Source organism: Cygnus atratus, chromosome 2 (genome assembly GCF_013377495.2).
Source record: "Cygnus atratus isolate AKBS03 ecotype Queensland, Australia chromosome 2, CAtr_DNAZoo_HiC_assembly, whole genome shotgun sequence".
Lineage (NCBI taxonomy): Eukaryota > Metazoa > Chordata > Aves > Anseriformes > Anatidae > Cygnus > Cygnus atratus.
The window spans coordinates 8,668,526-8,681,058 of NC_066363.1; the positions used below are offsets into that span (position 1 = coordinate 8,668,526).

The window sequence follows — 12,533 nt, forward strand, 5'->3', positions numbered from 1 at the left end:
CATCCTGGAGCCCCCCGCATCGCCCCCTCGCCCACCCCCCTCCCGGCGAGGGGAGGCTCGGCGCTGCTCTCCCTGCGAGGTGGAAAGATCGCTCCTTTAATCTCGCCCCTAACCCCGTGACCTTCCTCCCTTAAGGAGCTTTTCCCCTTCACGTCCCTGCTTTTTAAAGCCTCCTTTACAAATAAAAGCAATTTCCTTTTGGAACTGTAACTATGACATGGGGAGATGCGCTTTTTTGGGGGGGACAATGAGGGGGTAAGAATAGGGGGCCGGCTCCCTTTTGGTGTCTGTGTTCGGCCGGCTCTGTTTGTTTGGATACTTTTCATAAGACAGTAAACACCGGGCGAGTTAAAGGCTTTAATTAAAAAAGGTGGGGAGCTGGGGGGGGGCATGAGGGGGGGTCAAGCCTTTCAATTTACACAGCGACTTAGCGAAGCGGGCCCCAGACGGACAAGATAAATACATCCCGGGCGTCCCTAAAAACCCAGAGGACAAAGATAACCAAGACGGCGACCCCTTACCCATGGGGAGCAGCAGCTCTGCGATGTGCCCTGGGGATGCTCCAGGCTCCTGGGGGGGTCAGGACTGGTTGTGCCCCCCAAACCGGCCTCCCCGTTACGGCTGGCCTCAGTCCCTGCCTCCCTCCCCTTGCTGCCCACCACACAGAGCTGCCCCGGGAGAGCTCGGCCCTTTCTCTGCAGCCCCACAACCTGGCTTTGAAGTTGCTGATTTTTTTTGGAGGGGGGATATTTTTCTTTTTTTGGGGTTGAGTGCGGAACGGAGCTCGGGGGGGCCCGCATTGTCTGGGGGCTGCCCCGTCGGGGGGGGGGGGCCAAGCCCCGGGAGCCTGCGGAGCTGGGGGCGGGTGGGGAGGTGGCAGGGAAAGGGAGAAGGAGGAGAAAGGGGAAGGAGGGAAGGGGAAAGAGAAATTGGGAAGGAGAAAGGGGAAGGGGGAAAGGGAAAAGAAGGGAAAAGAAGGGAAAAAGGAAAAGAGAAGGGAAAAAGGAAAGATGAAAAAGGAAAGGGGAAAGGGAAAAGGAGGAGAGGAGAGGAGAGGAGAGGAGAGGAGAGGAGAGGAGAGGAGAGGAGAGGAGAGGAGAGGAGAGGAGAGGAGAGGAGAGGAGAGGAGAGGAGAGGAGAGGAGAGGAGAGGAGAGGAGAGGAAAGGCAAGGCAAGGCAAGGCAAGGCAAGGCAAGGCAAGGCAAGGCAAGGCAAGGCAAGGAAAGGAAAGGAAAGGAAAGGAAAGGAAAGGAAAGGAAAGGAAAGGAAAGGAAAGGAAAGGAGCCCGCCCCGACCCCTCTCCCAGAGGCTACCCCCTCCCCACCAACAGTACCGCTGCTCCCCGCAGCCAGCCCCGGGGGGGCACAAGGAGGGCACCAGGCCCGTGCCCTCCCCCCCACCCCCACAGGGGGCGGGTTAGGGACCGGCTGCAGGGCGGGGATGGAGCTCCAGGGCTGCTTTTCCTTCCCGAGAAACTTTTCCACGGAGCATAAAGAGGACACGGGAGGAGAGGAGAGCATCCCCCGTGTGCCTCCACATCCACCTTGAATCCTGGCTTCCAGGCGCTCTCGTTTGACTTTTCGGGGAAGGCCCCGCCGAGAACATTTTTCTTTTTTTTTTTTAATTTTTTTTTTTTCTTTTTCTTGCAAACTCCGAGAAATAGCACCGTGTTTGTGTGTGTTCGGGGCCGGCTTTCCCCGCTGCTGCGGGCATCGCCCCATCCCCGGCCCCCTAGGCGGTCCGGGAGCCCCGGGAGACGGGGGGGGGGGACACCCGTAGGAAAGATTCATCTTTAGGGGGGGGCAGCGGCCCCGAACAGCCCCAACTTTACCACAATCCTTCCCGTCCTTTCCCAGTCCCCGGGAGGATCTGTCCCGATTCGCCCCCCCCCTCCCCGGCAGAACCCCACGGTGGGACCGGGAAGCCTTGGGGCAGGGAGCCCCGGTCCTAAAGGGGAGAGCATCCCCTTCTGCCCCGATCCTATAGGGGAGAGCATCCCCTTCTGCCCCGATCCTATAGGGGAGAGCATCCCCTTCTGCCCCGGTCCTATAGGGGAGAGCATCCCCTTCTGCCCCGGTCCTATAGGGGAGAGCATCCCCTTCTGCCCCGGTCCTATAGGGGAGAGCATCCCCTTCTGCCCCGGTCCTATAGGGGAGAGCATCCCCTTCTGCCCCGGTCCTATAGGGGAGAGCATCCCCTTCTGCCCCGATCCTATAGGGGAGAGCATCCCCTTCTGCCCCGGTCTTATGGGGAAGATCATCCCCTTCTGCCCCGGCCCTACAGGGGGAAGCCCCCCCCAGCTCTCCCGACACCGCAGCCCCGCCGCCCAGCAGCTGGAAAGTAGCCTTCGAGAGAGCATCGGCGCCGATGCTGCGGTGGGGAGCCGGGGTGGAAAGCTCCCCGTTAATTAGAGCGGGGGCTTTATTCCAGCTGCGGGTAAATGCCGAGGTGTAAATCCGGGGGGGGGGGGGGGGGGGGGGGGGGGGGGGTCGGAGGGAATTAGCTGCCGGAGTGGAAAAGTGCCGCAGCAGCTCCCAGCTCCCCGGCCGAGCCCCCGCTAATGCTCCGGCCGGTGTAGAGTTGCCGAAGTTTCCCGTCACAACACGAGGCTGTTGTGTCTGCACGGATTAACTCCTCCGGGGCACGGGCAACGAGGAGGGAAGGTCCTCGGGCACGGCTCACCCGCGTGTGGGCGCGCACGTACACGGCCACGGGCACACGGCGGGCACGGGAGGATCAGTGAAAAGGGCTTGGGGGGGGCACCTGCGGCAGCTCCCGAAACCCTTCTGCCTCCCCGGGGCGGGGGGGCGAGGGGAGAGGGGAGAGAGCAGGATCCGGCCCCGGGGGCTCCAAAGGGCCGGTGCGGGATGGTGCGGGTTGGTGCGGGTTGGTGCGGGTTGGTACGGACTGGCGTGGACTGGTGCGGACTGGGGTGGGTTGGTACGGACTGGAGTGGACTAGCGTGGATTGGTACGGACTGGTGTGGACTGGTGTGGACTGGTGTGGACTGGTATGAACTGTTTTGGACTGCAGGGGGCAGGAGCTGGGAACCGTTTTATGCCCTCCCTGCAAAGCTGGGGGCAACGCTCCTGTCTCTGGGTGCGACTCAGACGCGGGCGGGGGTTTCGCTCCCACCTTTACTCCTTTTTATTTATTTATTTATTTATTTATTTTCTTCAGGAGCAGCAGGGGATTTATTTCTTCGCCCAAACCAAGAAACTTTCCCGCAGGGGATGCGGCTTTCGCCCTAGAAAAGGCTGCGGGATCGGCCCTGGCTTCCCTTCGGGCTGGTGGCTTTCTAAGGGGACGCCCGGGTGGAACAAAGACCGGCACCCCGGGGGGGGGGGACCGACACCCAGTGCCACCCAGTGCCACCCAGTGCCAACCAGTGCCACCCCGTGCCAGCCAGGGCCACCCAGAGCACGGGCTGGGCCACGCTGGCCCCTGGCGACTGCCAGGGCTCGGACGGAGCGGGCTGCGGGATCCGGGCCGCGCTGCGCAGCCTCTGCCCGGGGAAATCGTTGGGCGTTTTCTTTTCTTTTCTTTCTTCTTTCTTTTCTTTTCTTTTCTTTTCTTTTTCTTTTCTTTTCTTTTCTTTTCTTTTCTTTTCTTTTCTTTTCTTTTCTTTTCTTTTCTTTTTCTTTTCTTTTCTTTTCTTTTCTTTTTTTTTTTTTCTTTTTTTTTTTTTTTTTTTTTTTTTTTTTTTTTTTTCTTTTTTTTCCTCCCCTCTTTTTTTTTTTTCCCTTTTTTTTTTTCTTTCTTTTTCTTTTTTTTTTCCCTTTTTTTTTTCCTTTTTTTTTTTTTCCTGCCCCCCTTTTCTTTTCTTTCTCTTTCCTTTTTTTTTTCCCTTTCCTTTTTCCCTTTCCCTTTTCCCTTTCCCTTTTTTTTCTTTCCCCTTTTTCCTTTCCCTTTCCTTTTCCCTTTTTTTTTTTTCCCTTTTCCTTTCCTTTTTTTCCCTTTCTCCCCAAGATTACAATTGTCCATTACGGGTAAAATTAAAACCTCCATAACTTTTTTTTTTCTATTATTATAAAATTTATTGAACATAATATGCTAATATTATGGGTTTAAGTAATCACGACACTCTAAAATGTTCAGAAATGGGCATAATTAATGGACTGTATCTATTATTTCTACTGTATTTAGCATCCCCAAACAAAGGATTTTATATTTATCCTATATTCTTATTCATTTGGCTAGCACTTGTAAAATTATCCAGGGAAGATTCCATATTAACCCAGTAATGTATGTTGAGAACTGTTTGGCCAAGAATTTAAGTGTATGAATTGGCAGTACATGTGTCTTATTCCGACTATTGAGATGCTCAGCGGTTATTTCATTTTTTTATTATTTACCTTGAAGTTTTATATTGTACTGTGTTTTCAACATTCTTCATGTAGGATTTGATGATTTTTATTCCTGTTTTTCCAGCTAAGCCATTTTCAGAGAGTTAATCACACCAGCTACCGGGCTACAATGCTTTTTTTTTTTTTTTTTTTTATTTTTTTTTTTTAGTTTATAAATTCCTAAAAAATATTTTAAAAAAAATTTTTATGATAATAATTATTAATTTTTTTTTAAATATGTTTTCACAGTTTAATTTTCCGGCACCTAGTGATGTAGCAGGAATTTTTAATTCAGTACAGTTACACTCTTATTTTTCAATACAGAGAAAATAGTTGTGAGGTATATAAGCCTGTGGAGAAGGATTGGGGGTAGGTCCACATTTTTTGCATTTGCCAATGAGTTATGACAGCATTTGGGTGCTTTGCCTGGTGGTCAATAATTTACATACGTTTCTTTGCAGTTGGGTTAACATCCTATTCAGCAGTCATTAAAACTTTCCTACCTAATACTCAGGCATAGCTTCATCAAAAGGAGGTTTTACTATCAAACTTGTGCAGTATATATCTGTGATAAACAGGATTCGACCATTGTACACTTGGAGTATACTTGGTGCCATGATTATTGAGGAACCTGTACAATTTTAAAAGAGTGCTTAGTTTGATCAGAGGCTCCAGAACAAATTATAGGTCCTTCTTGAGTATTGCCACAATCACTTATCTTTATGATACATGGAGCACCTTACCTACATGTATTATGATGGACAAAGCTTGATCTGACTGGGTTCTGTTCAGTTGTGATGAAGGGAATACGACTCTGCGGAAAAAAAGTGAGCTAATTTTATTGTATCTTACATAGAAACTGTCTTAGAACCTGCTGCGTTATTTGACAATTGACTCTTTTCTACGTGTCTTGTTTATCTAGGACAAGACTGGTGGAAGTTTCCCCTTAAAAAAGCAAGGAAATTGGGCTATAAACAATGTGTTCCTTCGAGCATGCGACAAATGTTGAAAGGTGATGTAACAGGAAGTTTACGCATGGAGCTCCTCCCTCTGCACCCAATATTCATATGCCTATTTTAAAGCACTACCAAAAGGACCTATCTCTAGAACTCACGTGCCTTTAGATTAGTGGCATCAAAGCGGTCAAGAGCCCGACTGTTTTGTCTCCTCTGTGGGTTATGCCACAAAACCACACAATGGTCGTGGCGAAAGGGTGAAGGATTTTTTATTTGTAAGGAAATGAGCCCATGCGACCATTGAAACTGCAACTTAAGTGCAGTGCGGTGGATAACCGACAACCTTCAGGGATACAAATGCATGGCCGCGGGGCTGCTGAGGGGAGATCGTTACAAGCATGGGTAAAAAACGACCCCCCAAAAAAACGTGCAACCCGATGGCAGGTCACAAGAAAGCTGTACCGGGTGCCACCCAGCAGTTGTTTTCTCCCACGGAATGATGTTCCGCCCCCCCCAACCCTCGCTTGGCCTTAATAGGCAGATTGGAAACTCAGTCCGCATAGCATTGACAATTCTAGAAATCGACTTACTGTGGGGATCTGACTTGGAGTTAGATCTGCGCCTCCCGGGATACTGCACGAACCCTGCACACGTAAATACTAATATGAATAGTAATACAGCTGCGTTATTAGAAATCTAATACTTGGCAAATTTAATAATAATTCTTGGAGCTCATTTCCAGATGTTTTTCCTCGTATATTTAAGCATCGTGCATCGGTTCAAATTGTTGTCCCCCCCATGCCCCCTCCCTTTCTCCCAGCTGAAATAATTTTTCTGTTTCAGGTGCTGCACGCGAAACTCATGACTAATGGCATAACGGGTTTCTTGTCAGAGGAACGGCAGGGCAGGATTTTTTTTTTTCTCTGAAATTTTTTTTTTTTTGTACAGCCATTGTTAGACTTCTATACAGCTTCGGCTTTTTTAGCCGAGGAATTCCTGCCCCTCCACCGCGCAGGGCAGGAGCTGCGGCAGGTAGTTCGCCAGGTGAGCGCGCAGGGCAGGGATGGCTCGCTGCGAGCGGCGGCAGGCCCGTCTGTACGTTCTGGGCAGCGAAATATTTTAGTGCAGCACCTTGAACACGTTTAATTACGGGAGTAGAGAAAGCGAGAGCTTCTAAAACTGCTAAGATGAAGATTAGAAGTAAATACTTCTTGGTTGGGAGCAAGGCTAATCACTTTTCAGGGGCATGCTTCGAGAAATTACCGGCTAGGTGCTTTGGCTTGAGCAAACAAGGTTTCTGGGTCAGGCTGTTGCTGGGCTGAGCGCTTGAAGTTCAAGCAAAAGGGAAACTGAAGAAAATTTTGTTTTTTAAAAAAGGGAAGGGGGGTGGAAAAAGAAGGAAAATAAAATAAAGGAGAAGAAAAAAAAAGGGGAAAGGAAAGGGAAAAGGGAAGGGAGGAAGAAAAAGAGCAGGGAAGGGAGACGCGCCTGTCCTTTGCCCCTCCGGACGGGGAGGCGGGTGCAGTGCCGAAGGAAGAGTGTCACTTGTGGGGAGGAGAGCACACGGCCTTTGGGGTTCCTCGGCCACTGGTGCTGAGCCATCCCACGTGCCCTGCACGGCTCGGCACGGCTCACGGCCCTACCCGGGCCGGTGGCAGCCCCCGGCCGTGTGCGCCCGCGTCGGGGCTGGTTCACACCCCGAGGGAGATGGGAGTGGGGGGGGGGGGGGGGTAACTTGACGGAGCCCGGGGGTGTACCGGGGTGACTTGAGCCCGGTCACTGCACCTGCTGGTCTCAGCACTCCCCGCGCAAGCCTCACGGAATCCATCCCCCCCAGCCGCCACTGTTCGCTCTCCTCTGAGATTTGGTGCCCGAGGGGACTTCTTCCTAAAGATACAACAGGCGACACGTGGCAGGTCTGGCCAGCCCAGGCCGAGAAGCCGGTTATTTTGGAAAGGGGTGGGGGGGGGGGGGGGGGGGGGTGGGGGGGGCTGAGGGATGGGAGCTGAGGGTGGACTGGGCGGGGGGGGGGGGGGGGGGCACGGCGCGGGCCGCGCGGCCGTGGGATATGTGTTTGTGGTAAGCTAGGAATACGTGATCAAAGGCTTCCCGTCCGGCTCCGGGAGAGATCGAGGGCCATATTCCCGACGCGACGCCGTAGAGACTTTATTCCGCCGCGGATAACCCTGCGGGGGGGGGGGATACGACACTCCCAACCACACACCCCGTGCCCCCCCTCCCCCCTCCAATCCTCCCAGCCCGCTCCCCACCGCGCCCAGGCCCCGCGCTAGGTAGCGGGCTTGCTCTCCCCCAAGGGAACCGCACACTCCCCCCCCCCGGGCCGTCGTCCCCATCCGCCTCCATCCGGACCCCCCGACCCCCGCTCTCCCTTTTCCTTTTTTCCCCCCCCCCCGCGCCCCGGGACTCCCGCCTTTGTTATCAGCGGCGCTCTCTGATAGCATTATTATGCATTTTCTGCAAGTAATATATGGATGCCCCAAAGACGGACCACCTCACTTTCACCCACACTAAAAAAAAAAAAAAAAAAAAAAAAAAAAAAAAAACATCCGCGATAAACAACGCGTGCAAAATTAAAAAATAACGCGCAGCGCAAGGAAGGAGGAGAAGGGGGTTGGTGGGGTGGGGGGGGGGGCCCAGGTGGGGAAGAACAAAAAAAAAAGGTGAGGGGGGGAGGTCTGCGGTGTGAGACCCCGCTTAGTGGGGGGTGGTCTACACACCATCCCTCATAGCATCCTTCGGCGAGGAGGGGCGCCGGGAGGGGGAGGGGGGGGGGGGGAGCTTAGGGGGGGAGCTGTCCACTTACCGGGGCGCCCAGCACCACGTGTGCCGTCGGTCGCTTGCCCATTGGGCCGAGGCACGTGTCGGCAGCCCGTGACGGCGACGTACCGTCGGAGCCCCGTTAAAACCGGAGGACAACCAGCCGGGCTCGCGAGTGGCCGGGCGCGGCGGTGGCGGCGGCGGCGGCCCGCCGGGGCGGGCAAGCGGCGGCGCAGGGCGGGCGGGCGGGTGGGACGTGGCCCCCCCCCCCCCCCCCTCCTCCCCTCCCCTCCCTCCCTCCCTCCCCCCTCCCTCCCGACCCCCCCCCCGTCCCCTCGAACACCCCCCCCCCCCCCCGCGACCCTCCCCCCCCCCGCTCCCCGCACCCGCCGAGGCCCCCGCATGTGCGGCCGCGGGGCTGCGCGGGGCTGCCCGGGGCGCCCCTCTCCGCCCTGCCCTCGGCGGGCCTCCGGTGGCTTCTGAGGTCCGGCCTCCCTTACCCCTCTTTTCCCTTTTTTTATTATTATTATTTTTTTTTTTTTCACCTTTTTCTTTTTCCCCGGCGGATGAGGGAGGCAGCGAGCGGGACCGAGCGGCTGAACGGCGGCGGCGGGACGCGGCGAGAGGCAGCGGGAGGAACCCGGAGCCCTCATTTTATTTTATTTTATTTTATTTTATTTTTTGCCCAACTTGGAACTCGTCGAGCCTCGGCTGCTGGGTTTTCGTCTCCCAATAATTTATAAAAAAAAAAAAATAATAATAATTGATTTTTATTTTTATTTTTTTTTTTCCTCCAAACTCTGGATTTTGAACGCCCAGGAGAAGCGCAAGCCGATAGCCACCTGTGCGTGCGTGTATATAAAATATCCGTAAATCTATTCAATATATATCTATCTAAAAATAATAAAAGACCAAGCGGAGGCGACACCACGAAGGCGCTCGGCGGGGCGGGCGGCGGGGCCCGGCCTCGCAGCATGGAGGAGGGAGGCCGGAGTCCCCCCGAGGAGGCCGGCGAGCCTCAGGAGTCCGGCGGCGACGCGGAGCCCGGCGGAGGGCGGCGAGCTCTCCTGCTGCCCCCCGGCGACCCCCCCCCCCCGGCCCCGCACCCTCACCCGCACCCTCACCGCATCACCAACTTCTTCATCGACAACATCCTGCGGCCCGAGTTCGGCCGGAGGAAGGAGGCCGGCGGCCTCGGAGGAGAAACCCGGAGGCCCGGAGCGGAGAACCGCAGGAGCCCGGCAGCGGCGCCGGCCCCCGGAGCTCCTCTACCCGCCTCCGGGGGGGGTTCGCCGGGCCGAGGAGAAGGCGGTGGCCCCCCCGGGCTGGCCTTGCACGGAGCCTCCAAGAAAGGGGGAGACCCCGCGGCGCTGGAGGCTGCCCTGAAAGCTCGGGGGTTGAGCGGAGGAGACCTGTCGGTGAGCTCGGACTCGGATAGCTCCCAGGCCAGCTCCAACGCCGGGAACCAGCCCATGCTTTGGCCCGCTTGGGTTTACTGTACGCGGTACTCGGACCGGCCGTCTTCAGGTAAGAGCTGCCCCCTCTCCCCGTCGCCCCCTCCCCGGGCTCCCCCGGCCGCCCCCCGACCTCCTCGGGGCCGGGAGAGAGGCAGGAAAATCCCCCCCCAAAAAAAACCCTTCCCCGTCCTTCCCTCTCCTCTCCTTCCCCCTGCTCGTCGCCGTCCTTTGTAGGGGCGAGGGTCCCAAAACGAGGGGGGAGAAAAGAGGGTACCGGAGGAGGGGGGAGCACCCACCACCGCCCCCCAGACCGCAGCCGGGGCTGCCCGCGGGGATGTGCCGGAGCGGGGCACCCCCCCCCCCCCCCCAGCTGCCAGATTTCTCAAAAAAGGGAGAAAAAATCAGCTTTGGGCTCCGCGGACATCCTCCGAGAGACACATGCCCTGTGTTTTGGGGAGGGATGGGGGGCTTCCCCCCGCTCCCTGTCCCCCGGCGGGCCTCGCCTGCTTTGATTTATATTTTTTTTTTCCACACTCTCCCTAAAAAGACGATCCGTTTATTCCCTCAAAAGAGGCCTCGGAGCTGCCGCCGTCTCGTTTCTTTCTTTAAATTTCCCCGCATGTGCTGCAGGGCAGCTCCGGAGGGGCTTGGGGGGGGGGGGGTTGGAAATCGCCGAGAGTCGGGGAACTTCTCCGGCAGGCTCCGCTTAGGCAAGGGCTGGGGAAGAACCACCCGAAAACAGGGATAAAAACCTTAAAAAAACAATACTGGGGGGTGAAATGTCCTTGTGGGGAGAGGGGCTGGCTCCGCCGGGCGGAAAAAACCCTCGCTAAAAAACAAGGGGCGTGCATGGGAAGCACCAGGCAGGAGATGTGCTCCCAGGGAAAAAAAAAAAAAAAAAAAAAAAGGGGGGGGTTTCTCCTACAAAAAAGCGGCCAGCTAGGATTTTCGCCCGGAGAGGCGGCCAGCAGAAGGAGGGTTTGTAGGGCGAGTGGCAAAGGAGTTCGTAGGGTGTCGAAACCCCAAACTCTTTGGCTCCGAGGTAATAATTGGAATTTTACCCCATTGTTCTCCGGTGCTCTCCTTTGTTAATATTTAATTAACATACATCCTCACAATGGCTCGGCCCGGGTAGAAAAGGCTTCCTTGTGCTGCCGGGAATAAATATTCCCCGCAATAAGCCCGGCCAGCCGGGCCGGGCCGTGCCGTGCCATATGGGGGCTGCAGCAAAGCGGCGGCAGCGCGAACACGCGGCCGCTTTCCAGCTTAGTTTCTTTATTATTTTGGGGGTTCCTTGGCTAAAAAGGTAGTAATAGCGATTAAAAAATAAATTCTGAAAGGGGAGGTTGGGTGGAGGAAGGGGAGGTTGGTTTTTGAAGGGAGAGGGGGGAGCCCCCGGGAGGGGGACGCGGCTCAGCTGCGCCTTTTGGGGTTGGGGTGGATGGCGGGGGGGGTTCATGGGGGGGGGGGGGGGGGTCCCAAAAGGGGCCGCTGGGGTGTAGGGTCCTAAAAGGGGACCGAGGGGCAGGGTGTGGGGGTCCCAAAAGGGGATGCTAGGGTGCGGGGTCCGTGGGGGGTTCGTGGGGGGGGGGGGGGGGGTCCCAAAAGGGGCTGCCGGGGGGCCAGGGGGTGCCGGCAGGGCGGCGCGGTGTCGGTGCTCTCCTCTCTCCCGGCCGTAGGTCCCCGGTCCCGCAAACCAAAGAAGAAAAACCCCAACAAGGAGGACAAGAGGCCGCGCACCGCCTTCACCGCCGAGCAGCTGCAGAGACTCAAGGCCGAGTTCCAGACCAACCGCTACCTGACCGAGCAGCGGCGGCAGAGCCTGGCCCAGGAGCTCGGCCTCAACGAGTCCCAGATCAAAATCTGGTTCCAGAACAAACGGGCCAAGATCAAGAAGGCGACGGGCAGCAAAAACTCCCTGGCGGTGCACCTCATGGCCCAGGGGCTCTACAACCACTCCACCACGGCGAAAGACGGCAAGTCGGACAGTGAATAGCCTGGGGAGGGGGGGGGGGGCGGGGGGGGTGGGGTGGGGGGGTGGGGGGGGGGTTTGCAGGCAAAGTTTATACGATGCAATAATTTAATTAAAAAAAAAAAAAAGGAGAAACAAAAAAAGGGCCAGTGTATAAAGATTATACCAGCATTAATAGTGAAAATATTGTGTATTAGCTATAATTCTGCAATATTCTATGTATATATAATTTACAGGTAAGGTGGTGTAAAAATCCAAGATATCTGATTATAAAATATTGTTTTTTTTTCTTATTTTTTTTTCTTTTGGTTTGCTTTTTCTTTCGGGGGTTTGGGTTTTCGGTTTCGATATTCTTATTTTATTTTATTTTATTTTTTTCGGTCGTATGGAGATTTTAGATGCTATCTTTATGATTTTTATTTTTATTTTTGAATGCTTAAGTTGCATTTTTTTATAGACTTAAGCACTGTTTTAATGGACATTGGACGCTGTTTTTTGAAATTCAAAAAAAAAAATTAAAAACAACTTTTGCTGAAGTCCAAAGATTTTTATTGCTGCATTTCACACGACTGTGAACCGAATAAATAGTTCTCCTATTTGTTCTATGAGTTTTACCTTTTTTTTTTCTCCCCTGCCCCTCCCCTTTTCCTTTTCTTTTTCCTTTTCTTTTTCTTTTACTTTTTCTTTTTCTTTTTTTTTCTTTTTCTTTTTCTTTTCTTTTCTTTTCTTTTCTTTTTTTTTTTTTCGAATTTTCTTTTTTAGCGCTGTGTGCGTCTGGGGCTGGCTTTGGGGACAGACGTGGAGAATTTAATTTAAAAAGAATATATATATATATATATATGTAACGATAGGGAAAGAAATCTCAAAGCACCGTGTCGAAAGATGCCCAGGGTCCCTTCCCGACCCCCCCCACACACACGCACCCCCAGCGAGAGGCCAGGGCCGTGCGCGGCTGCAGGGGAGGGGGTGACCCCCCCCCCTTGTCCCCTTCCCCAAACTGGTTGGGAAAACTTCGGGAAAGGGC

At 54.5% G+C, this 12,533-nt stretch overlaps 1 protein-coding gene across 1 annotated transcript; it reads left to right on the forward strand.

The window, feature by feature from the left end:
* Positions 1–9,054: 9,054 nt before the first annotated feature.
* Positions 9,055–11,533, forward strand: EN2 (engrailed homeobox 2). Its single transcript, XM_035570207.1, has 2 exons — positions 9,055–9,607; positions 11,217–11,533. The coding sequence occupies exons 1-2, from the start codon at positions 9,055–9,057 to the stop codon at positions 11,531–11,533; spliced, it is 870 nt and encodes a 289-aa protein (XP_035426100.1).
* Positions 11,534–12,533: the final 1,000 nt, after the last annotated feature.

Bases quoted from the DNA above. Each gene is read 5' to 3' on its own strand.
- EN2 (XM_035570207.1), top strand. From the start codon at position 9,055: ATGGAGGAGGGAGGCCGGAGTCCCCCCGAGGAGGCCGGCGAGCCTCAG. The intron at 9,608-11,216 runs GTAAGAGCTGCC...TCCCGGCCGTAG, and splicing joins CTCGGACCGGCCGTCTTCAG to GTCCCCGGTCCCGCAAACCA.